Here is a 23,928-nt window from a genome sequence, read left to right as displayed (position 1 = left end):
TCTATGATTATTCTATTTAAAAATTATATGGTAAAACAAGATTACACCCAGTCTAATCAGAAAAGACTGAATGAAATATAAAATATGTCAAAGAAGACTGACCTTTGTCCCACCCATGGTGTTGGCCCATGACTGGATCATGCCAATTCCTCTTTGTCGTGCCACTCAATGTTGTGGGTCAAAACTGGCAGTGTTCTTTAAAACAAAATCAAAAAAGAAAAAGTGCATTAAAAATCACGTGTGGAACAGAAAATGTTGTGCAGTCGTAGAATGGCCCATGAATTATCGCACTGTCAGTAGATTACCAAAATAACTTTTTATGGTCACATCTTTGGGAATGCATCATTACGTCAATTTGCCCCAATTTAGTTTTCAGTCACAAAACTGACACTGCGCCTCTTTGGTAAACCCCGATAACAGCTTTATCGATTGCCATTAGGGTTTTGTGCTGGCGCAGACATGACTAAATCTGGTCTTGGATATCAAGCTGACAACTTTGACTACTCGTTTTGTCCTAATTAATCTTGCGTGAAATAGCCTACTGTTCAAACGTGTCTTTAAGAAAAACAACAACAACAACAACAAAAATGAACCTAGTGATCACTAAATATAAGCTGATTTCAAATAAGAGGACACTATCTCTTTAAGAGCCAATTCTTCTGACTGCACGCGGCCATTTCCGTCTCCAACCAGCCGGTGGTGTCAGTCAACAACCCTGGAGACTTCAAACCACTCTGAACATATACCCTACACCTCTGAATAGGGTAGGTCTTATATTACTGTTAATTGCTTTAATAGAATGCCACAGTTACATGGGTTAAACGGAGAGTTTGAATAAATTACGGACACACTGAGTGCTTTCAGTAAAGACTTCAAGCCAGCTTGTACTTGACGTTTTCTAATTTTAGCGTCCCAATGCTAGCTAACATGCTACACTGGTGCTAACGTTACTAGCTAGCGGCATTTAAGTACGGTTATACAGAAAATGCTATGTTCTTGTCGCAGCGGATAGCTTTAAAGTGGATGTTTTTATATGTGCTGCTTGCTTATTTTATCTGTGAGAAAAGGAAAAACGCAATGTTTGGTCCTTAGTTTCTTCTTTGTTTACAAATGTAGCTCCTGCAGAGTCCATAGGTTGTCCTTTAGCTACCGGGTGTTAGGAAAGCCTTTTGTATTTGTGTGCAAGCAATTAAAAACCATCAAAAGAGTGAAAATATCGTCTCAGAAATGACTGCATATACAGTGATATGACACTTGTGTCGCTTAAGAAAAGTGATTTGTCACTTCATTCTAGTAATACATCTCTGAGACCATTTTCGATTCCTGATTGGGGCAGAGAGGGGCGGGTGTAAATAACAAAATTCCTTAAGTGCGTAGATTCGCGTATATGTTAACAGCAATACATGATTATCACGATCTATTTCATTAGGGGAAAACAGTTATTACCTTCTTTATTTCTGCATTTGTGTTAAATCTTTGAATTGTTATATTGTATTAGAAAAGTTGCTGCTGATGCTGTTCTGATGGTCAACCATGGATGAAGACGACAGCCAAGATGAGCTGATCAATTGCAGCACATCTCACAGCAGAGGAAAAAGAGCTGCACTGTGGGCCATATCAGGTAGTAGTTTCCCTTGATCGGGAGCCCCACATACTTTAAAGTTTTACTGCATTTTCTGTTTGTTTTATTTTATTTTATTTTATTTTTTGTTTTTTTTCCACGTTAACCTTTCCCTTTAGATGACTCTGATGACTCAGACGTGGAGTCTGAGGAGGGAGAATCTGAAAGTGGGGATGAAGAAAAGGATGGCCAAGTAAATGGAGATGAGGAGGAGGAAGAAGAAGAAGGGAATGAAGAAGAGGATGGTAGGAGTGACTCAATATGTATTTTTTGTTGGCTGAACATCTTTGTGATCTGAATCTTACCTTAAGTATCATAAGCATATTTGAGAAGCGAAGTTTGCATACTTAGGACATCTTCTTCTTACCTATATTTGCTTACTTTAAAATCAGCAGTCAGGCTAGTTGATTCATGAAGGTGGTTTTCAATTTGCGAAGTTAACGCAGGGTTTCCTACTCTATCACTGTGTTCACATGGTAAATGGACTGGAGCACTCAAAGCACTTTACACAACTAGTACTAGGGCTGAACGATATATCGCATTTGCGATAATATCGCGACATGATCAAGTGCAATTTTCTAACCGCAAAGGCTGCGATTATACTCTGGACATGTCCAAATTCATGGGCTGCATCCTCCTGAGGCCGCATTTGTAGACCGATTACGTCACAGCGACGCGCCGAAGGCTGTCCAAATTACTACCATATCCCAGAATTCATAGCGCGGCCCAGCCAAACTCCAGTTTCCAGCAATGGCGGCCGCTACTAAGTTTTAAAATTACTCATACTAATCTTTCTGGGTCACAAAATAAACTTTTAACATATTTTCAGGCGAGAAAGTAGTTGTGTAAACATCAAATATCTGCTCGGTTTATCAAGATATCCCATATTTGCAAAAGTGCTTCGGCGTTTTCAGAGGCGTCTGCTACCCACCAGCTCGACAGCTAGCCGGGAGCTCGAGGGTTACTGATGCGGCCGAGAACGGCACAACTCCCGGCACATCATTTTCAGATCACCGCGGAGTTTCGCTGCTCGGGTTAAACGTAATATATAAGTCACTTAGACAACCTAAAAATGTTATTGTTGGGCTTTTTTCAGTGTTTTGTTTGTTCGTGAGTAAATCGGTTTGGCTGAGATTAAAGTTATTAGATTAGATAAAATAAAACTTTATTAATCCCCCGGGTGGGTTCCTCCTTGGTTTTCACACAGCTGACTAAACGTCAAACAGAAAACTTATTAAACAGAAGTATGAGACAGTCAAGAATTTACACCAGTGTCTGGTTATATTTTAGATAGCAAGAAGCAGACGGCCGAGTTTATTAATATTATTTTTTAATTGAATGACTGTCTAGTAGTTCACAGATGTTGAAAAACTGAGTGTGGTAAAGCCACTGATTTTTTTATGTATATTTCTGCAATCTGCACATTGTACTGACTTTCATTTTAATGTTTACACCAGGGTTCCTTGTCAGCACTTTATGCTCAGATGTTTGTAAGCTAAAAATAAACTATTGTGTATGTTCAAATATACTGTTGTGATTGAAGAAGTTAAATAAAAATGTCAGTCATCAATTCATGCATCACCTCATGTCATCATAACAGAGGTCTGTCTTCCAGGAAAGAACAGTTTAAAATTAATGTAATATAGTATTGGCCATACTATATGATGTATTGCTTGTCTTTGTTTAATAATACAGAAGACAAAGACCTTAAAAAATAATCGCATATCGCATTGCAATCGCAATATTGGGGCAAAAAATCGCAATTAGATTATTTTCCATAATCGTTCAGCCCTAACTAGTACTTTCACCCATTCATATGAGCACTTTTTTTCTACTGTTTCTAAGTGATTCCTAACTACCATCCACACACATTCATACTCCGATGGATGCATCGGAGAGCAACATGAGATTAATATCCTGCCAAGGACACTTGGCATGCAGACTGGGATCAAACCATCAACCTTCACATGAAAGAAGCGGTTTAGTATCACATGATCAGTTACAAACATGGACAGCATAATGGCATATTTTACAAAGAGAGACTGTAAAATATGAAAGTATGAGTTTAAATACGTAGTATCACTGCAGTGTGTATATGATAGGAGAAATGGCATATCTTACGTTAAAGAAAAGATGTTTGAATAAGTATTTGCCTTTACCGTATAAGTGCTTTATTGAAAAAGTCTGCTTAGAGCCAGGAAGGAAAGCTGGCCAAAATGCAGACTGTATAATTTAATAGACTGAATGCTATTATTAAGGCATGAAAATTCCAAATTAAAGCCTATTGTTCTCTACTTGAAAATGGTTGACAGATCCCTCTAGGTTTGGGGGAGAGTTGTTTGCCTGGAGCATACAGGTTTAAATATCTTGGGCTCTTGTTTGTAAGTGATGGAAAGTTGGAGAGTGTGGTTGATGGGAAACAGTAATATGAGCACTGTACTGGACCACTGTGGTGAAGAGAGAGCTGAACCAGAAAGTAAAGTTTTTGGTATACTAATTGATCTATGTTCCAACACTCACCTATGTTTATGAGCTTGGGGAAGTGACTGAAAGAACAAGATCCTGGTTACAAGCAGCTGACATGAGTTTCCTGTGTATGTTGGTTGGGCTAAGCCCCCATGACCCAGCTTTGCATAAGTGAAAAGCGTAAAATTTGCTGATAATCAGTAGGAAAAAAGTAAAGAGTTATTTTTTTTCCTAAGGATCTGTGCTACTCTGTGCACAACTTTTGTTTTGTTTATGCCAGTTTATGTAGAATATATTTCTGGTAATTTTTATTAGATCTAGAAGACGAAGAAGAAGAAGATGCTCAGCCGGAAGATGGAGCTTTTGGAGGAACCTCTGCAGACCTTGCAATGATGAGCTCTGATGAGGACGCAGAAAAGTGTCCCATCTGCCTTAACTCTCTCAACAGTCAGCCTGTGGCAACACCAGAGAACTGTGAGCACTACTTCTGTTTCGACTGCATCCTGGAATGGGCCAAGGTGGGTCTGAATTTATGATGTATGAACAAAAGAAAACGTTTACTTATGAAGTGTCTTACATTTTCTAATAATCGCTATTTTCTCTGCAGTTTTATGCTTTTGTGGTAGAATCATAAAGATTTTATTTATCCCCAAGGCGCAATTAGGATACAACAGGGCAGCATGACGTTAAAGATAAGGGCAGGGCATAAACAGGCAATAAGAATGACATAATAAATACACAGAATATACAGTATGTGTGTAAAAATGAGCACAGATGTAAATGGGAGATCAGAGAATGTGTTGTCTTTAACTTGCACTAAAACACAAAAACAACAAAAATAGAGACTTTACACAGCACACAGAGTTTACACTATACACAGTTTTAAAATTGCACAGTTTTAAAATTAAAGTGACTACGTGAATAAATAACCGTAAGTGACTAAAAGTGAATAAAGTGTCAGCAATATAAAAGAGTGTAGAGTAGTTTATGTTTCTGGTGTGGGAAATGGTCTTATCGGCTGGAGTTAAAAAGCAGAGTGGCTTTGGGGACAAAGGTGGCTCTCCTCCTCTTAGTCCTGCAGGAAATGCAGCGGAGGCGCCGCCCAGAGGGGAGCTATTGAAATGTGGGGTGAAGAATGTGAGAGGGGTCATTGATGATTTTGGCTGCCTGTCTAAGTGCCTGTTGGCTGAAAACCTGTGCAAGAGTTCTGACAGGCAGTCCAATGATTTTAGAGCACACTGATGCAGTGTGCTGCAGTCTGTTCCTGTTCTGAAGGCTGAGGGAGTGGAACCAGCAGGTAATGGAGAAGCTCATGATGCTTTCCAGGAAGGCATAGTAAAAAGTCATCATGATGGGTGTGCTGACTTCAAAGGAGTTGAGTTTCCTTAGGAGGTATAGCCGTTGGTGGCACCTCCTCAGAATCTCCTCTGTCTTAGCAGTGAATTTCAGGAGGTTGTCAAAGATGGTTCCCAGGTATTTGTGCTCCTCAACTACCTCCACTGGCTTCCCATGGATGGTGGTGGTGACTGAAGCAGCCAGATCCCTCTGCCTACTGGAGAAGGTCACCACCATCTCTTTGGTTTTGCTCATGTTCAATTCAAGTTTGGAGCTGTCACACCACTCTACAAACTCCTGAAGAGCGGGCCCGTGGTGTTGTCAGGGGCCTGACAGCAGTGACAGGAGAACTGTGCTGTCAGCATATTTCACCAGGTGACAGTTGGGCTGTGTGGATCTGCAGTCATCGCTGTAGATGAAGAGCAGGGGGGAGAGCACACAGCCCTGGGGGGAGCCAGTGGAGGTGGAACGGAGACCGGAAAGAGAGTTGTTGATCCAAGCTTTCTGAGTCCTGTTGGTCAAAAAGTCCAATATCCACAGGATTAGCTGATCATCCAGGTGAAATTGGGAGGAAAGTTTAGTGGCCAGGATACAAGGCTGCAGAGTGTTAAACGCTGATGAGAAATCAGAGGAAGAGAAAGGTCAGCGGCTCAGTTAGTGTTTGTTTTTTGTTTGTTTCTCCTCCAGAATGCAAACTCGTGTCCTGTCGACCGTATGGCCTTTAACAGTATATACCTCAGGAAATGTTATGGAGGCAAAGTGAAAAAAATGGTGAGTTTGAAACAATTATTAACTCATTTTACTCAAAGTACATTGTGTTATGTTTTCTATTTTCCTACATGTCTTTATGATTATTGCTTCTTTTTAGATAACTGTGCAAAAGCCTGTGAAGGAAGGGCAAGAGGAAACCGTTAATTTGGACTTGGAGCAGACCAACTGTGAAGTTTGTGGGGGCAGTGACCGAGAGGACCGCCTGCTGCTATGTGACGGCTGTGATGCAGGGTGAAGTTTACATTATCATTTAGGGTTGGGCGTTATGTAGAAATTTTCCAACCGGCAACCGTCAGTCCAACAATCGCCGATGGGTGATATATTCATGCATGCGCAGACGTTTTGATGGGCGGGGCTATGTAAACATCCACGGACTGATTCGCACGTTTACAACACAGAAGTCCAAACATGGACGAACTAGTTTCCAAAAAAACGAAACGCTGTCAGCGTTAAAGCAGCCTAAACGCAGTCATCACGATTAAAATTTTAACATTCTCAACCCATCTGGAGTGCAGAATGAACAAAATTTGGACAAACTGCCGAAATGCGTTGACACAGACATTTCAGGTATTTTGACTCAGTCCGCGCTCCAGATGGGTTAATTGTTAATCGCGTGAGTCATGATGACGGCGCGTTAACGCTGACAGCACTAAAAAAAATATATAATGTCGCCAATTTGGAATTTCTTTGGCTTTAAACCAGATGAAAGAGGTAAATCTAAGGATGTAATTATTATATGTTTATATATAAATATATACAGTGGCCCCTAGAGACAAAGCACGTACAAACTCCAAAACACATTTCTAGCGTTAACTGACCTTCGAAAACAGAGCTACCTAGATCACTTAAATTACACAACTGAAAGCATATGTGTGTTGTTTGTGTATTTATACACAAGCCCTCATATATATATTAAAATAATTAAAAAAAAAAGTTCATTTACCTGTTACTACCACACACCAAATCCGGTCGTTGGTACTTCCTGGCTTGTGTAGCCAGTAGGTAACAAAAGCTCAACACTGCGCCTAGCATCCTGGAGCACTTCTGTTGTCTTTTGTACTTGTTTTGGAGTTTTTACGTGCTTTGTCTCTAGGGGCCACTGTAAATATACTTTTATTTATTCACTCCACATAAAATGTAATAAATAAATCATTTAGCTCATGTGGCAGAGCAGGTCAACCACTAATCAGAAGGTCAGTGTTTTGATCCCAGGCTGCCTCCTGGCTGCATGCCAAATATCCTTGGGCAAGATACTAACCCCATGTTGCCTACTGGTGGTGGTCGGAGGGCCCGGTGGCGCCAGTGTCCGGCAGCCTCGCCTCTGTCAGTGCGCCCCAGGGCAGCTGTGGCTACAATGTAGCTTGCCATCGCCAGTGTGTGAATGTGTGTGTGAATGGGTGAATGGCTGAATGTAGTGTGAAGCGCTTTGGGGTCCTTGGGGACTAGAAAAGCGCTATACAAATGCAGGCCATTTACCATTTAATACAAAAACAACTATTCACAGTTCAACTTGTAACTATTTAAATTTTCAGCTTTTTCCTTTTAAACAAATTTAAAGTGAAACAACACAAAACACTACAAACCACAACACAATTAAATATAAATTAAAATATGAAAACAAAAAGAACATGCATATTCTCTGTCATATGGGCCTGCATGAATAAACTTTCTGAATCCTTTATCATCCGCAACTGAAAATAGTTGTGGATGATTACTATACCTTTCTAATGTGACGTTGTTGTCCCTGGCTCTCTTTCTGTCTTTCCCTCCTGCTCTGTTTCTGTGCTACTGTGAGTGTAACTACCGCCCCTTCCCCCCTCTTCCCAGCGCAAAGCACAAGGCTTGCATGCGGAGTGAAGCGGACAAAACGTGCGAGAAAGAGGGTGAGAGAAAGGGGGGGGGGGAAGGAGCCGGCTCGCGTCGTTCACGTCAAAGATCCGGTTCTAAGAGCCGTTTTGTTCGCGACCGACACATCACTAGAGGAGGGTGCATTTCGCTCACAGATGAAAGAGGGTGGTGTTACAACAGCGCTATTATTATTATTTTTTTCTGTTGACTGCTTCTGTTAGCTCCATAACTATTAGCAAACGTACTTACGGGTAAATAAATAAATAAATAAATCGCCCTTGTAAAAACTGTCGTCGATAGTTGATATATTCGTCCAATCGCTCAACCTACTTATCATTGCTAAATAGCCTTCATATTGTGACTCATGCATATGAATGCTTGCATATTTAACAGTAAGGTGTTTTATTCTATAGATATCACATGGAGTGCCTCACGCCGCCCCTTGACTCTGTTCCTGTAGAGGAATGGTTCTGTCCTGAGTGTGAAGCCAACAACCGTAACTCAAGTAAGCCTTCAAGTTAATGAAGTTCTTTGTGCAGCACATGATCATTCACTGATAGTAATTAAAAACAAAACCTAAATGTTAATTAAATAAATATACAGTTTTGTACATATACTGAAAAGTATCCCTGTTGGCTTAAATTTTGTTTTATCTTGCTTTTAAAAGTTTATTCTTTGTGTAATTGATGTTTATACATTTAATTTTCTAAAAAAAAAAAAAGATTTCGGGAAAAAATGCACCCTAATACAGCCTTTCACAAATCAAACTTTAAAATCTCCTTTTATCAGGAGGTTCAGCTGAGGAACTCAGTGATGCTGACAGCCTGCCTTCTACTGCACGTCCTGCCACCAGTCGATCACAAGCCCGTGCTTCAGGCCCCACCAGAGCCATTGCCCGTACCCAGCAGAGTGAGAGGGTCCGAGCCAATGTCAACCGACATCGCATCACACAGGCACGCACGTCGCAGGTTTGGCATGAAGCGTGATGCTTATGTCTTGGCTTATTTTCTAACTCATTACTGTTGCATTCATGCGTTGTTGGATTTTGCAGCTTATTGTGTCAAAGCTTAACAAAGTTATTTGTTCCGCGTAATACATTTATTAATACCATTAAACACTTATTACCTCTACCACGGGGATTATGTGATTGGAGCAGCTTGATTGTTTTTTAGCTGTTAGCAGGATCTATCAAAAAGTCATGGACAGATTTGCTTGAAAATTTTCTGCAAATTTTCAGCCCTGGTGGAGGTATGCAGTCTGGGAATGCTGTTGGTATTGTCATGTATCTGGATAATATACTTTAGTGCTATTGACTGCAAAAAAAAAAAAGGCATGCATTTTTGACTTTTAAGTGTCTTAAATGCCAACTAATATGTTTTTGCTAAGTAGCATTTAATGTTTGAGAGTCAAGTTTGCAGAACGTTGTGAAAGCAAAGCAGTGGAGTAACGCAAACCTTTTCCCATTAGCTGGCCCCGACATATCTGATACAGTCCACTTGGCTGGATGAAACGATTAATGCTGTGATTGCTGGGCTCAACACAGCTGTATACATACGGGACTTAACACCTCGTTTAGCATCTAGCCGTAAACGCAAAACTGGTAAGTAAGGACATATATGAAGGAATTATTTTAGATAAAAGTACTTGCATGAACAGATGATGAGTGAATAAACTGATGATAAAATGCTTTTTTTCCCTCTCCCCTCTATTTCGTCACCTGTCCAGGAAAGCACAAAAAGGTGAAAAGTAGGAAGACATCTGCTAAAAATGGTAAAGTGTCTAGCACGGGAGTCAAGAGGAGGAAACGAAAAGTAAGGAGGAATAAATCTAGGAGAAGGATGGTAAGTCTATTATCAACATCAAACATTTATATATGTGATTTTAAACATTCTTCATTTTCATTTCAACAATGGAAATTTCTATTGTAGTCCTATGAAAGATTTCAAGAACAACTCTCTTTTCCTGTTAGATGATGAAGAAGGTTGCCACTCCACGAAGCCGTATTGCTAATAGTCTTGGAATTGTAAAGGACAAGAAGAGCTCATCGCTTCCAACAGTTTATAGGCCATCAGAGCACACACTAAGCAATATGCGTGCTGACATAGGAGCTGCATCCCTCTCTATCTATGGAGACCCATTTGATTTGGATCCATTTGTGGATCGGTAAGAGACTCAGCTCTATATACAAAGATTAGAATATCATTAAGTTCATATTTATGTAGTTTCATTTAAAAGTAATCAGCCTTCATATAATTCTATATTTGTTACGTGCAAAGTGAAATATTTCAAGCCTTTCTTTTTATTTATTTTTTCTAAGATCAATCAAAGACAGATTTCTAAGAAAATTATTGTGTCAGTGCAGTGTAGCATGAAAGCTATCAGCTTTTTGTGCTGCTGTGGTGGTTGCTTTAGTAGTAGCCTTTAGCTCATCTGTATTTTTAAAATTGGGTGTTTTCTCATTTTCATAATGGCAGCAAACCATAGATTGTCTCTGGGTTTCAGGAAAGACTGGGTGTCTGGCCCATGACAGCAATGACAGTCAGCAAACCCATTGGTATTTTACCTGTTTGAACAGCAGTTTATTCAAGCTTGAAATTAAATCTTCTAATATTTATCAAACTGTCAATTATAAAAATGAAAAATGAAATGTTTTTGTTTTTTACATATCACAAGTGCAGAATATGTTGAATGTTTAATTTCTTAAATAACTGATGAAAAATACTGATTTTCAAGATTTGAGTAGCACCTGTATGTCTCACTGTTTCACTAAACTTATTCGGTTAGAACTATTAACCCAGATGTATTGATAGCAGTGTTGAATATTCTTACACACAAAAAAAAAAAATACGTAAAATAATTACACCGTAAAGATGTTTTGTTTTTCTGTTATCTAAAAGAGGGTAGTGGTTTATTTTATTGTAACCTGTAATTTTTTGCAGGTCTTGTAAAACAAAGGGGAGTTTGGGAACCACTGTATTAAGCTAACTTTTTTCCTTTTCTTTTTGAACCTATGGTGCCCATTTGACCAGTGAGGAGGATGAACAGCAGGCTCATGTTTCATCGCTACTGGAGGCCAAGAGACGAGGGATCTCCTGCTCAGCGCTTCGCTCTCATCAGCCCGTGGCTCGACCAATCACTGCAAGTCTTTCCAGGTATCATTTCCTGTTTGCCCTGGGACATGGATTAGGTTAAAAACAACTGAAAAGTTGAATAAAGCTTGCAGTATTTGTTTGCTTTGCTCATGCTCAGACATTCATAGTTAATTCATCTGTATAATTATTGTATTAAACAAACTAATTAAATACAGGTAGCTTTAGTTGGATCTGTGCTATTGTGCTAACTGTTGTTTATTAAAATGTAAGCAACATGATTGATGCATCATACGTCGTTTTACTACTACTGCTACTACTGATAAAGTGAGTAATTTTATCAACAACCCCAATTTTATATGGTAAGGCTCATATTGACCCTGTGCACGAGAAAATGCTAACTTCCTGGTTTGAGACCGGATGTGGGGTTGTACATTTCCGGTAGCTTTACTTTGCAGTCAATCGCTACTTCGACGATATACTCCAAAATCATGTCCAAAACTCGAAAACGGAAAGATCGCGTTAAGTTACAAAAAGCAGAAGGTGGGAACACTCACCACTGTTGTGTCATAAAAAATCTAATGATCAACTTTGACGTTTAAAGAGTTTAGATCGATCAGTTGTTTACATCACTCAACACAAGCAGAACTGCATTACTGCATGCAGAAGACACATCGTCCACATTCAGAAGTACAGTGGGGCAAAAAAGTATTTAGTCAGCCACCGATTGTGCAAGTTCCCCCACTTAAAATGATGACAGAGGTCAGTAATTTGCACCAGAGGTACACTTCAACTGTGAGAGACAGAATGTGAAAAAAAAATCCATGAATTCACATGGTAGGATTTGTAAAGAATTTATTCGTAAATTAGGGTGGAAAATAAGTATTTGGTCACCTCAAACAAGGAAAATCTCTGGCTCTCACAGACCTGTAACGTCTTCTGTAAGAAGCTTTTCTGTCCCCCACTCGTTACCTGTATGAATGGCACCTGTTTGAACTCATCATCTGTATAAAAGACACCTGTCCACAGCCTCAAACAGTCAGACTCCAAACTCCGCCATGGCCAAGACCAAAGAGCTTTCGAAGGACACCAGGAAAAGTATTGTAGACCTGCACCAGACTGGGAAGAGTGAATCTACAATAGGCAAGCAGCTTGGTGTGAAAAAATCAACTGTGGGAGCAATCATCAGCAAATGGAAGACATACAAGACCACTGATAATCTCCCTCGATCTGGGGCTCAACGCAAGATCTCATCCCGTGGGGTCAAAATGATCATGAGAACGGCGAGCAAAGATCCCAGAACCACACGGGGGGACCTGGTGAATGACCTGCAGAGAGCTGGGACCAAAGTAACAAAGGTCACCATCAGTAACACACTACAACGGCAGGGAATCAAATCCCGCAGTGCCAGACGTGTTCCGCTGCTGAAGCCAGCGCATGTCCAGGCCCGTCTGAAGTTTGCCAGAGAGCACATGGATGATACAGCAGAGGATTGGGAGAATGTCATGTGGTCAGATGAAACCAAAGTAGAACTTTTTGGTATAAACTCAACTCGTCGTGTTTGGAGGAAGAAGAATACTGAGTTGCATCCCAAGAACACCATACCTACTGTGAAGCATGGGGGTGGAAACATCATGCTATGGGGCTGTTTTTCTGCCAAGGGGACAGGACGACTGATCCGTGTTAAGGACAGAATGAATGGGGCCATGTATCGTGAGATTTTGAGCCAAAACCTCCTTCCATCAGTGAGAACTTTGAAGATGAAACGAGGCTGGGTCTTCCAACATGACAATGATCCAAAACACACCGCCCGGGCAACAAAGGAGTGGCTCCGTAAGAAGCATTTGAAAGTCCTGGAGTGGCCTAGCCAGTCTCCAGACCTCAACCCCATAGAAAATCTGTGGCGGGAGTTGAAAGTCTGTGTTGCTCGGCGACAGCCCCAAAACATCACTGCTCTCGAGAAGATCTGCATGGAGGAATGGGCCAAAATACCAGCTACTGTGTGTGCAAACCTGGTAAAGACCTATAGTAAACGTTTGACCTCTGTTATTGCCAACAAAGGTTATGTTACAAAGTATTGAGTTGTATTTTTGTTATTGACCAAATACTTATTTTCCACCCTGATTTACGAATAAATTCTTTACAAATCCTACCATGTGAATTCATGGATTTTTTTTTTCACATTCTGTCTCTCACAGTTGAAGTGTACCTCTGGTGCAAATTACTGACCTCTGTCATCATTTTAGGTGGGGGAACTTGCACAATCGGTGGCTGACTAAATACTTTTTTGCCCCACTGTATCTCTGTATAGTGACTGGTCTTATGATTTAAACAGGCAAATGTTCAGCATTCAAACTACAGGTGAAGAATAGTCAAACCAGATGTTTCCCCCATTATGTCGAGATCAGCTAGTCAAGTACACACCTACACAGCATGTTAACAAACCGTGAAAAAAGCCACACAAAAAATGAATGATTGCTGGTAAGGGTTTCTATACATTAGTATTTGCGAAGGGTATGTTGTGACTTACCTTAAAAATTACAGCGGTCCCTCGCTAATAACGCGGTTAACCTTTCACCTCGCTGTTTCGCAGATTTTTTAGTGCAAGTTTGCATGCTTATTTTTTTTTTATGTCACATTGTGTCCTGCGTCCTGATCGCTGCAGACGATCTCCTCCGTGACGTCTCTCCTGTCGCTGCATCGATCGCTAGCAGTGTGACTCTGAAGTGCAGTACTGTATGTCCACGAAACGTTTTGCACCATCAAAAAATAAAATTGGCTACTTGATTTCACCTATCGCTGGTTATTTTTAGAACATAACACCTGCTATAAACGAGGGACAGCTGAGAAATATAACATTTGAATCCATTTTCTCTTTTGTCCTGAGGTGCAGGGAAAAAATATCAACAAGTCGATGAACATCATTTACAGATATATTGGGTAACTGCCCTAGACATCTATAGAAATGTAAATCGCCGCTTGATTCATTCATTTGCTTAACTTGTTTTGGACCATAAACCAGGCGCAAATAGGACACCGGAAACAAAGCTCCCCACAGGAGTTTCCGCACCGGAAGTAGCATATGCTAATGTGCACACAGTCAATTATCAGCTGTTTACGTATGTTGGTATGCATATCTTTTTTTTTTCTGTTAATTGTAGAAGTTAATCTACCTAAAAACCATGAGCATAAATACCTTAATTACTATTAAATTACTCCTAAATATGATTTTGAGCCGTGTTTAAAACTACACATTCAGTTGGTCACTATGAGAGGAAAAAACATGACTTTCAACATTTTGGTACAGTTCAGGCAGTTAATATCAATGATAGGGGCTTGTAATTGTAAACCTTAGAAATTAAGATGGAAATGGCTGAAAAGGTAAGGAAAAACTTAACCTCAAAAGAATGAATGGCCACACCTGACAGCTACTTTTATGTTGATTGTGGTTTTTGAACATAACATGCAAATGTCTAGAACGATTCACCTCTCTGTCGCATCTGTTGTGACCATTTTTCACCCTTGATTGTAGTTATAGAATATTAAATCTGCTCCAGATAGGAGATGAAAACTTGCCATTTTTTTAAAGCTTGAAATTTCTGGTGAACATTAAAACATATCTATTACCGCGGAAGCACTAGCTGGTAGTCGGGCCGTACGCGTGTCTTAGTGCAGTTGAACATAATCCACAAAGTCCGCTTGTAGTCGAAAAACAAACAGGCAAACATGTATTTCCACAGTTTTGAAATACAGTGATCCATTTGAATGTTCCTGTACACTGCAAACACGGTAAGAAACTGTTTTTCTCCACAGCTAGTTAAAGCCCCTGTAGCTCCATACTGCCCGTCGCGAATGCTCCCCCCGTGCACAGTTACCGTGTGTTAAAGGAACAGTACATAAAAATTAAATAAGGCAAGAAAAAATAAAATTTAACTGTAATCTTACGCTGAACAAATTATAAAGTAAAAACTGAAATTCCCCATTATCTTACACTTATCCTTATCCAAAATGATTCAAATTATTAACAAATATACACTCTGTGCAATCTGAGTAAACTAAGAGATGATTAGAACTTTATCCTATACATTCTGTAATGCACATATGAATCTACAAACGTTACGTTTGATTTATATCCGTAAATACTTCACAAATCTTATTGAAGGTTTGCTATGCTATACCAGGAGGGGTATGGATGTCCACCCATCAGGAGGTGTTGTGGAGGCAGCTCCTGTGCCTGATCTGCTGGGCAGCATCCTATCAGGACAGAGCATGCTCTTGATGGACAGTTCTGATGTTGTCATTAATCGAGATGGTTCGCTTAAAGCTACCAAACCAAGTAGGTGTATGTAATACATTTTTGTGTCACATATCCAGACTATGAAATGCATTTATATTGTGTGTACTTGTATTTTCTAGCTGTGTGCAGTATATCCCACACATTTACATTCGGGGTGCACGCATTTGTTCTTAAATACTACTGTTTATATTTTACTGCAACATTAAGTTATAATTATTTTTTGCCAAGTGAACAGGCAGTTTAGTATCTGCTTCTGCTGTGAGATAGTATACTTTGTTGTTCTTTGCAGCCATGGTGAGCTAGCGGCACATGAACTAGATCTGCCTTAGCTTAATTGCAGTTCTAGTTAGAATAGCCTGATACTAGGGCTGCTCGATTATGGCAAAAATGATAATCACGATTATTTTCACTGAAATTGAGATCACGATTATTTGACGATATTTATTTAACCCTTTAAGACCTACTATAGAACCAAGTCCACCAGAGCTTATATTATTTTATTTTTTTTTACATGCTGTAGTGCCATTTGTGGGAGCATTTCAAGTTGCTATACATCAATACAACTGTTATAGCCCATATTTTAATAATATGTCTGCATTAAGTCCATAGTAACTACATAAATTGCAAAAAAGTGCAATAAACTACAAAAAAAATTGAAAATCGCTTTTGTTTTGTTTACATATATTTCTACTTGGAGAAATTTAAGAGGTTTATCCCTCAAAACTTTAAATACAATAAAGTTGCAAAAAATAGTTTCCCACCACAGGAAATTTATTTTGAGTGTCTTCATAGTTTTATTTTGGAGATACAGCAATTTTTATATACTGCAGGAAAAACAAAAAACAATCCTATGATGCAAATTTGCAAAGAAAACAGCATGTGCATCATTTCACTGTGGGAAGTGTTACGAACAGCTGACAGGAACGGCAAAGCGTGTTTCTGGAATATTATGTTTTTGTTCCTGCAAGCGCTTTTTATGCAATTTTTGCAAAGCTATATGTGGAACGAAACCGTGACCGAGGACAAGCTGATGGCATAAGATGTAAGTACAACTCCTCTGGTTTCATATGCAAAACAAATTATTGCGCTAGCTTACACGGTTCCGGTTCTACAGGGATTTAAAAATAGTTACGCAAAACGGAGCGTGCTGCTCTGACCGGCTTTAAAGGGTTAACAATGACTTTAAAAAATAATATAAAATAGTGTGCAACACCACTGAAGTTTTTTTTTTTTTAAACTCCCTTTTCAACCAACGGCAGTCACTCTCCAAATAACTTCTGCTTAGCTTTCCGAGCTTCCCTCGGGTCCTCTTAATCAGCGGTCTCCAACCTTTTTTGCGCCACGGACCGGTTTATGCCCGACAATATTTTTCACGGACCGGCCTTTAAGGTGTCGCGGATAAATGAGGGAGGGGCTAATAATCGGCTCAGTCATTTTTAATGATCGTTGAATGCCCAGATCGTAATCGTGATTAAAATTCGATTAATTGAGCAGCCCTACCTGATACCTCATAGCAGAGGTCCATATTTTAAAAAAGTACCATGATAAACCTTAAGATGCTTAAATTTAATTTTAGCAAGAAAACTAAAGTTTGTTTGTTTTTGTTTTTTTTCCTTTCTTCTGTTACAGTGATGCCATCTCCATTAATACCTGGCAGTAGAAAAAGCAGTAGCTCTGGAGATGCAAACAGCCCAGGGATGTCAGCAGGTCTAGGAGACACTTCTGTGTCTGTGAACTACAACAGAGATCAACCAGGGCCCTCCTGCTCCTCTGTGAGCACACCATTGTCCCAGAGCTCAACTCGGTTACCTCCTTTAGCAGCTTCTTCAACTAGCCACACACAAACACCTCTCCATTCTGATCTCAGAGGGCATCCAGGTTTGCATCCACCTCGTCCAAACAGACCCACACCCTCTAATCACCGTGTAAGCAATGGATTTGGAGTCCCTAGGGAAGGCTTGTCATCTGTCTGTCCAACTGCAGAGTCAAGCTCCAAAAGCAAGGGAATGATCCCATCACAAAGCCAATCTAAAAAGGCACCTACAAAACCCATGTGGGTAGATGTGTCAGAACTTCCTAGAATACCAAAAATAAAAAGGGAAAGTAGTGGCATGACAAATGATGGCACTAGTCAAGATGGCAGTCATGAAGTTAGTAGCAGCAGGGGTCAGGGTAGGAGATCCACCCCTAATAATAATGGTTATGGCATGCCTGAAACGGGCATGAATAATCTTTCTGGGGACAAAGGAAGGCAGCAAAGTGTAGACCGGCAAAGGGGCCAGGCTGATGGTCAGGCCCCAAGGCACAGGCCTGATGGAGGTAGCTCATCTTCAGCTTTCTCTAATTCATTCTCTTCATCCTCGTCCGCTGGGTGTCCTGCCGGCCAGCCACGATATGCCTCCTCCTCATCGTCATCATCGTCATCATCGTCGTCATCATCAGTGAGCTTCCGCATCAACTCTAGTGGGAACCCATGGCAATCAAGGCGGCTAGGCATTGCATCATCCTCTTCTAGTGTAGGCACCTTCCAGGAACACTGGAGGAAAAAGGATGATGAAGCTAAAAAGAGACAATTGGACAGGGATAAACAAATGCTTTTGGCATCACGTAGTCTGGGTAGTAAGGAGCAAGATAATATATATGATCCCTTTAATCCTACTCTGTCAGATTCAAGCAGCTCAGGTGACGAAACGGAGGGCACAAGCCCAGATGGCACTTCTCAGTATGTAACACTTGACAGGAAGCCTCCTAGTCTAAGTAACAATGAGACTATAATGCAAAATGAGCAGGACCTGGTACAGGTGAAGACTGAAACATCAGAGATTGAGGTCACACAGGAAGGACCAGGGATAGCTCAGGAAACCACATCTGGGGCCAGACTCTTGGAGGACATTGTAAAGGTTGAAAATGAATCAAGACTATCAGGCATAAAGACTGAAGAACAAACTGTATCACTTGACAAAGTCAAGAAAGAACCTTGTGAAAATGCAGGTGAATCTGAAATCAGTGGTGACAGATTTTTTAATTCAGAGACCACAGACACCACACCACCTGCTGATCAAACTCTGGATCTTGTAAAGACTGAGAGAGAGACTCAAGAGGCAAAGAGTGGACAACGTGCTGGAACTCCCAGCAGATCTCTCTCAAAGGATAAGGAAGATTCATCAGTGGATAACTCTACAACTGTCAAGAGGAAACAAAAGGAAGAAACTAAATCACATGTTATGTCATGCTCAAAGTCCCCTTCAAGAGATTTGGACTATACGAAGAAAAGCTCCAAAGCTTTGAAGGAGCAGTCCTCCAGTGGATCTGAGACAGACAGAGGCAGGAGAGGAGATCAGCATGGTTCAGGCCATGTCACAAAGCAAAAAGAAGTAGACCGTGAGGAGAAAGAAAGGAGTTCCAGGCAATCACGGTCTAGAGAGAGGAATAGGGCACACTCAAGCTCAGACAGTTCTCAACCCAATTCCCCTGATAGGACTCACAGAAAGAGACGGCGGTCCAGGTCACGATCAAAAGATGAAAGGAGAAGGTGGCGATCCAGGTAAATATATAACAGTTTTTCAAATATACTTTATACTAATTAGGCAGTGATGCTGTGTTTTATTTTGACCTTCACTGGAATGATTTATAATTGTGGACATTTTAGGTCTGCTTCCAGCTCCAGCAGTAGAGACCATTCAACAAGGAAGAAGCATAAACGAAGGAGCAAGGAGAGAAGTGATGACAAAGAGAGGGACCACGAAAGACGACGAGTTTCAAAAGACAAAAGACGTGGTCGGTCTCGGTCAAAGTCCCAGTCCAATTCACGTTCCAGGTCCAGAACCCGATCTAGATCAAAGGACCGTAAGCACGGTCGGTCAAAATCCCGGTCCAGATCCAGGGAGAGGAGGAGAGAACACAGCAAACATTTGTCTCTCTCTTCAAGAGACAAGGTGGAGTCACGATCTAAAGAGAAGAGGAGAAACAGGTCTAGATCCAGTTCAAGAGAGAAAAGGAAAGAAGAAAGATCATCCAAAAGCTCACACCAAACTTCTCTTTCATCCTCTAAAGATGCAAAGAGGTTGCAAGACAAGAAAAAAGAGAAAGATGTTTCTCAAAGCTACAGTAAAGATGAAAAAGTTGAAGCCAATCTGAATAAAAAGGAGGGTCCATCCTGTTCTTTCACCTCTAAAGTAAAAAAGCCGGACAAAGTCCTCAGTGCAGAGAGCCAGTTCAAAACTACAGAAAGTACAAAAGAAGCAAAGGATAGAAAAGAAATTAAGAAAGAAAAACAGGCATCGGTTGGCATGTTTGAAGATAATCCTATTAGTATATCGATTAAGAAAGAGGAAACAGACACTTGTTCTTTGGCAGTAAGCAAAGAGGATATCGAAGTCCCCATTAAGACCGAGACTTGCGAAATTCCAATTGTTAAATCAGAGCAAGTCTGTGTATCCAGCTTACCCCCCGATACTTCCTTTTCTACGTTGACCCCGCCTGTTGCAGACGAAAGCCACCAGGACACAGTCTCTGAGACTCAGCCGTTGGCCGTGGCCAAACATCAAAACACTGAATTGACTGTCCCTGTAAAACTGGAAGTTCAGCAGCCTTCAGACTCTGATGATGACTTTAATATTGATGTGATGCTAGACACCTTGGATTACGTGAAATCTGAGCACACAGAGAGTAGTGGTGCAGCTGTCGTACAAGAGAAAGAAGTGGTGGCCGGGAAGAATGAGGTACAGCAGATATCAACAAAAGCAGGAGCAAAAACATCCAAAACACAAGTGAAGCGTGTTACCTGGAATATACAGGAGCCTGAGGGTCCGCAACCAGAGAAGTCTGCGAGCAGTAAGTGGTATATTGTTACTTTACTATATCATGCTAACTAATGTGTTTTTATTTAAGTCACTTCATTATTTTTAAATGCCTTTAGAAGTGATTGCTGTTCAATATAGCCTGGATACAACTGTTCCCTATAAACTGAAAACTCAAGCTTCAAACTGCTCTGAACACTGTTTCTAGCAGCTTTTTCTAGTCTTTAAGCAAAGACTTTTAATATGTAAATAAATAATATTATTTTTTTAATTTTTTTTACCATAAGACATGCAGAACTAATGTTTTACAGTACAAGTATAAAGATGTGCCGAGATCCGAGGTGTGTTGTGTATCTTATGTTGCTAATTGTGTGTTTTTGTGCTTTCCTTTTCGCCCCCTTGCACAGAACTTGCTCTATATAAACTGAAGCTAAAGCAGGAAGGGGCTCGCAGACCTTCTTTGACAGTCCAGGCATCCAGTCAGGTAGGTCTGAGCTACTTGCCACTGCAGTATTTACCAGATATTTTTTGCATGTGCTATTTCTTATGTAATGGCAATATTCGTAGGAAGGTGGCAGTGTTTATCCAGAAGAAGCAAGTTTGGTGTTTTTATAGAGACATGTGATAGAAAGTGAAACTGATACCAAAGCAGTTTCAGAGTAACTGAAAGTAGAACTGTGCATGTAAGCAGTACTTATAAACTGTGTCCCCATACAAGTATCTGTAAGAGACACAACAGTATTGTTTTAGACCCATCAGTATTAGTAATTATTTGTATAGACACACAATAAAACACAGGTTGTTAAGTATAGGACAAATGTGTACAAATTGAATTTTAAATAATTGTGCATTTGGAGTGTGACTTGATTTTAAATTCATGACCACAATTTTCTGTGTGTTTATATGATGGAATATTTTGAATTTTTGTAGGTGGTGGTCACTGTATAATCTCCCTTGACTTTTACAGGATATTACTGCAGCTGTTAGTGACCCCTCCAAGAAGTGTGCTGATGGTCTTCTCAGTACTTCCTCTAAATCTGATGGTCTTCATTCTGGGGAGTTATCGGCCACTGCACAAGGAGAGGCAGAAGAAGGAGATTTATCAAGGAAAGACAAGGTGAATAGAAATGCATTTTCAGCTTAAATAAATATTTGATTATAACTTTTACCTTCATGTTATGCCCCTGCAGACTGAATTTGTTGGTTGTTTTTTTTTGGGGGGGGGGGCTGGTCTGGGCCATTCCCATTAACTTTATCCCAGGAAGGCTGTATGGGAATTTTTTCAGATAACTGAGATACATGGATGAACTATCCATCCATCCATTCGCGTCCGCTTATCCTTTTCAGGGTCGCGGGGGGCACTGGAGCCTATCCCAGCTGTCATAGGGCGAGAGGCAGGGTACACCCTGGACAGGTCGCCAGTCTGTCGCAGGGCCAACACACAAAGACAGACAACCATTCGCACTCACATTCACTCGCACATTCACAACTGTAATTATTAAAAAAGTGCCCAACAAAATGAAAGGAAGACATGGTAGCCTTTTATTTGCAGGAAATGTCAACGTTCAGCTTCACCTTATGTTGTGCAAAATCACTTCTCTGGCCAGCCCCCCAAATTCGAAAGAGAGAGAAAGATTGTGACACCATGCTTCATGTTTGGGCTTGCTTGGATAACACTTTGGAAAATGTGTGAAAATTAATTGCACAAATGTTCCATGCTGCAGGGAACATTTGTGCAATTAATTTTCACACATTTTCCTATACTGAAGAACGAATTTGTCAAAGAATTTGAAGTTCGAATGAAAGCAAAAGCATGCACAAATGTTAGTTTCAAAATGAACGTGTGGAAAAAATTATGTCACTGCATGAATTATGATTCTATTTCTCCTAACAGTATTTGAAAAAACTGCACATGCAAGAGAGAGCGATAGAAGAAGTTAAGCTAGCTATCAAACCTTTCTACCAAAGGAGAGATATCAACAAGGATGAATACAAGGAGATTCTTCGCAAAGCTGTCCAGAAGGTGGGTTAGAAAAATATGATGATGATGAAATTCTTTTTAATTCTTTATTTGCTTAAACAGTTTTTTTTAAGGTGTGACTCAGGAGTTTCTCAGTGTCTCTTTTAACAATTTGAAATGATCTTTTTCTCAGGTGTGCCACAGCAAGAGTGGAGAAATCAACCCAGTGAAAGTTGGAAATCTGGTTAAGGCATATGTGGACAAATATAAACATGCTAGGAAACATAAAAAGGGAGACGATTTAGGAAAAGCCCCAGACACCCAGGCTGAAGCAGCCAAAACCTCTGACAGTCCACGATGAGGCAGGAACTATAGGCAGGGACAACTACACCCACAATATTCACTTCATATTCATATATTATGCTATATTATTCTATGTCCTAGAATTGGGCGTGATCACACTCTAAACATACCAAGTGCAAAAGGTCAACCAACCTTTGCTCACAGTTTCAAAATGGAACATTTTCTATAATGTTGAGATTTCTATCCTTATGGTATTTTGAACACAACCTTTATTCATTGATGACTTGAACAGTACCTATTGGTGTCTCTTGCCAAGAACTATTCTCCGTTTGTAACACAGCTGAGAAACTTAATGGGAGACTTTGAGAGTGTGCCTTAAAGAGGCAAAACTCAAAGACCATCCCATAGAGGTAAAAACCGGGTAGCTTTCTCCACCGGCATATCACTGGTAGGATACAATGTGGCGTGGCGTTTGAATTTTCTATGTATTTCTTTTGTTTGTTTGTTTGTTTGAGAGGGAAGGGGTATTTATCATAGGCAAAACTCAATTTGTCAGACGAGAAGCGGGAAAATATGAAGAATATGCATATTTAAGAAAATTACATGTTAAGAGAGCACATGGTTATGCAATTTTTGTAGAAAATTTATCAGTAGACTTAAAAATAATTTTAGGTTTGGTTGTAAATATAATATATAGATTTGATACATTCACCTGTATGTTCCTTTCATCCGTGTTGCCTGTTGCGAATGATTGACATAAATTTGTTTTAGTTCAAGTTGACTGTGTTTAATGTTTTAAATTTAGCGCTTCTTTTCATATTCATATTTCTAATATCCATGTCTAATGAACTCAGTTCAGCATAATGCAGGTGAATTTGGAGTGAATAGTCATATTCACTGTTCTCCTTTGCTGTAGCTTCAGCTCCTTTTAAACCCATAATTTTTTTAAAAGAACCAGAGAATATTAGTTTTTTGTGCCAAAGGAGTAAAATGAATACAAGATCCATAGGTGAGATTTCATTTGTTTCAGTATTATGTTTTTAGACAAGGGATACAATTCCATAGTAAATAATATAGCTTTTACTCAGGAGTGAGGGCAACACATTTCTCAGTGGCAAAGGTGGAAAACCCCAGTTATTTTTGCAAAGAATGTGGTGCAAATTGCCACTCTGTTATCTCTACTAGTTTGTCGACTGTAAACACTGATTAATTAGGTTGCTGGACCTGCCTTGTACAACTTCCTTGTCATTATCTTTAATTGTGCTGTATAAAGCCAGGAACTTGGAATGGAAGAATTTAACAAATAGGTGCTCATGTTATCTGAATGTATGTGGGTTTTTTTTCCTCTATTTACTTGATCAGTCCAGGTGTTTCTACAGGGAAACATCAAATAATAAATCACTGATGACAAAGAGATGTTTGTCTTAGTTTATTTCAAG

The 23,928-nt window shown here is 40.0% G+C and overlaps 1 protein-coding gene across 2 annotated transcripts; it reads left to right on the top strand.

The window, feature by feature from the left end:
• The first annotated feature begins 659 nt into the window (after window positions 1-659).
• phrf1 (PHD and ring finger domains 1) lies at window positions 660-23,905 on the top strand. Of its 2 annotated transcripts, none has more exons than XM_026176423.1 (19): window positions 660-764; window positions 1,499-1,621; window positions 1,741-1,866; window positions 4,403-4,605; window positions 6,110-6,193; window positions 6,291-6,424; window positions 8,455-8,546; window positions 8,831-8,994; window positions 9,509-9,641; window positions 9,767-9,882; window positions 10,011-10,204; window positions 11,071-11,193; window positions 15,312-15,466; window positions 17,057-18,971; window positions 19,077-20,260; window positions 20,634-20,710; window positions 21,194-21,343; window positions 22,121-22,249; window positions 22,380-23,905. In XM_026176423.1, exons 2-19 carry the CDS (start codon window positions 1,534-1,536, stop codon window positions 22,545-22,547), a joined length of 5,235 nt encoding a protein of 1,744 aa, XP_026032208.1. In that variant the 5' UTR covers window positions 660-764; window positions 1,499-1,533; the 3' UTR covers window positions 22,548-23,905. The 2 variants fall into 2 exon arrangements, with proteins under 2 accessions (XP_026032208.1, XP_026032207.1); XM_026176422.1 differs by having other exon boundaries at window positions 8,831-9,009.
• The last annotated feature ends 23 nt before the right edge of the window (window positions 23,906-23,928 follow it).

The sequence above is a fragment of the Astatotilapia calliptera genome, chromosome 7 (assembly GCF_900246225.1).
Source record: "Astatotilapia calliptera chromosome 7, fAstCal1.2, whole genome shotgun sequence".
NCBI lineage: Eukaryota > Metazoa > Chordata > Actinopteri > Cichliformes > Cichlidae > Astatotilapia > Astatotilapia calliptera.
This window is presented reverse-complemented; position numbering and strand designations above follow the sequence as displayed.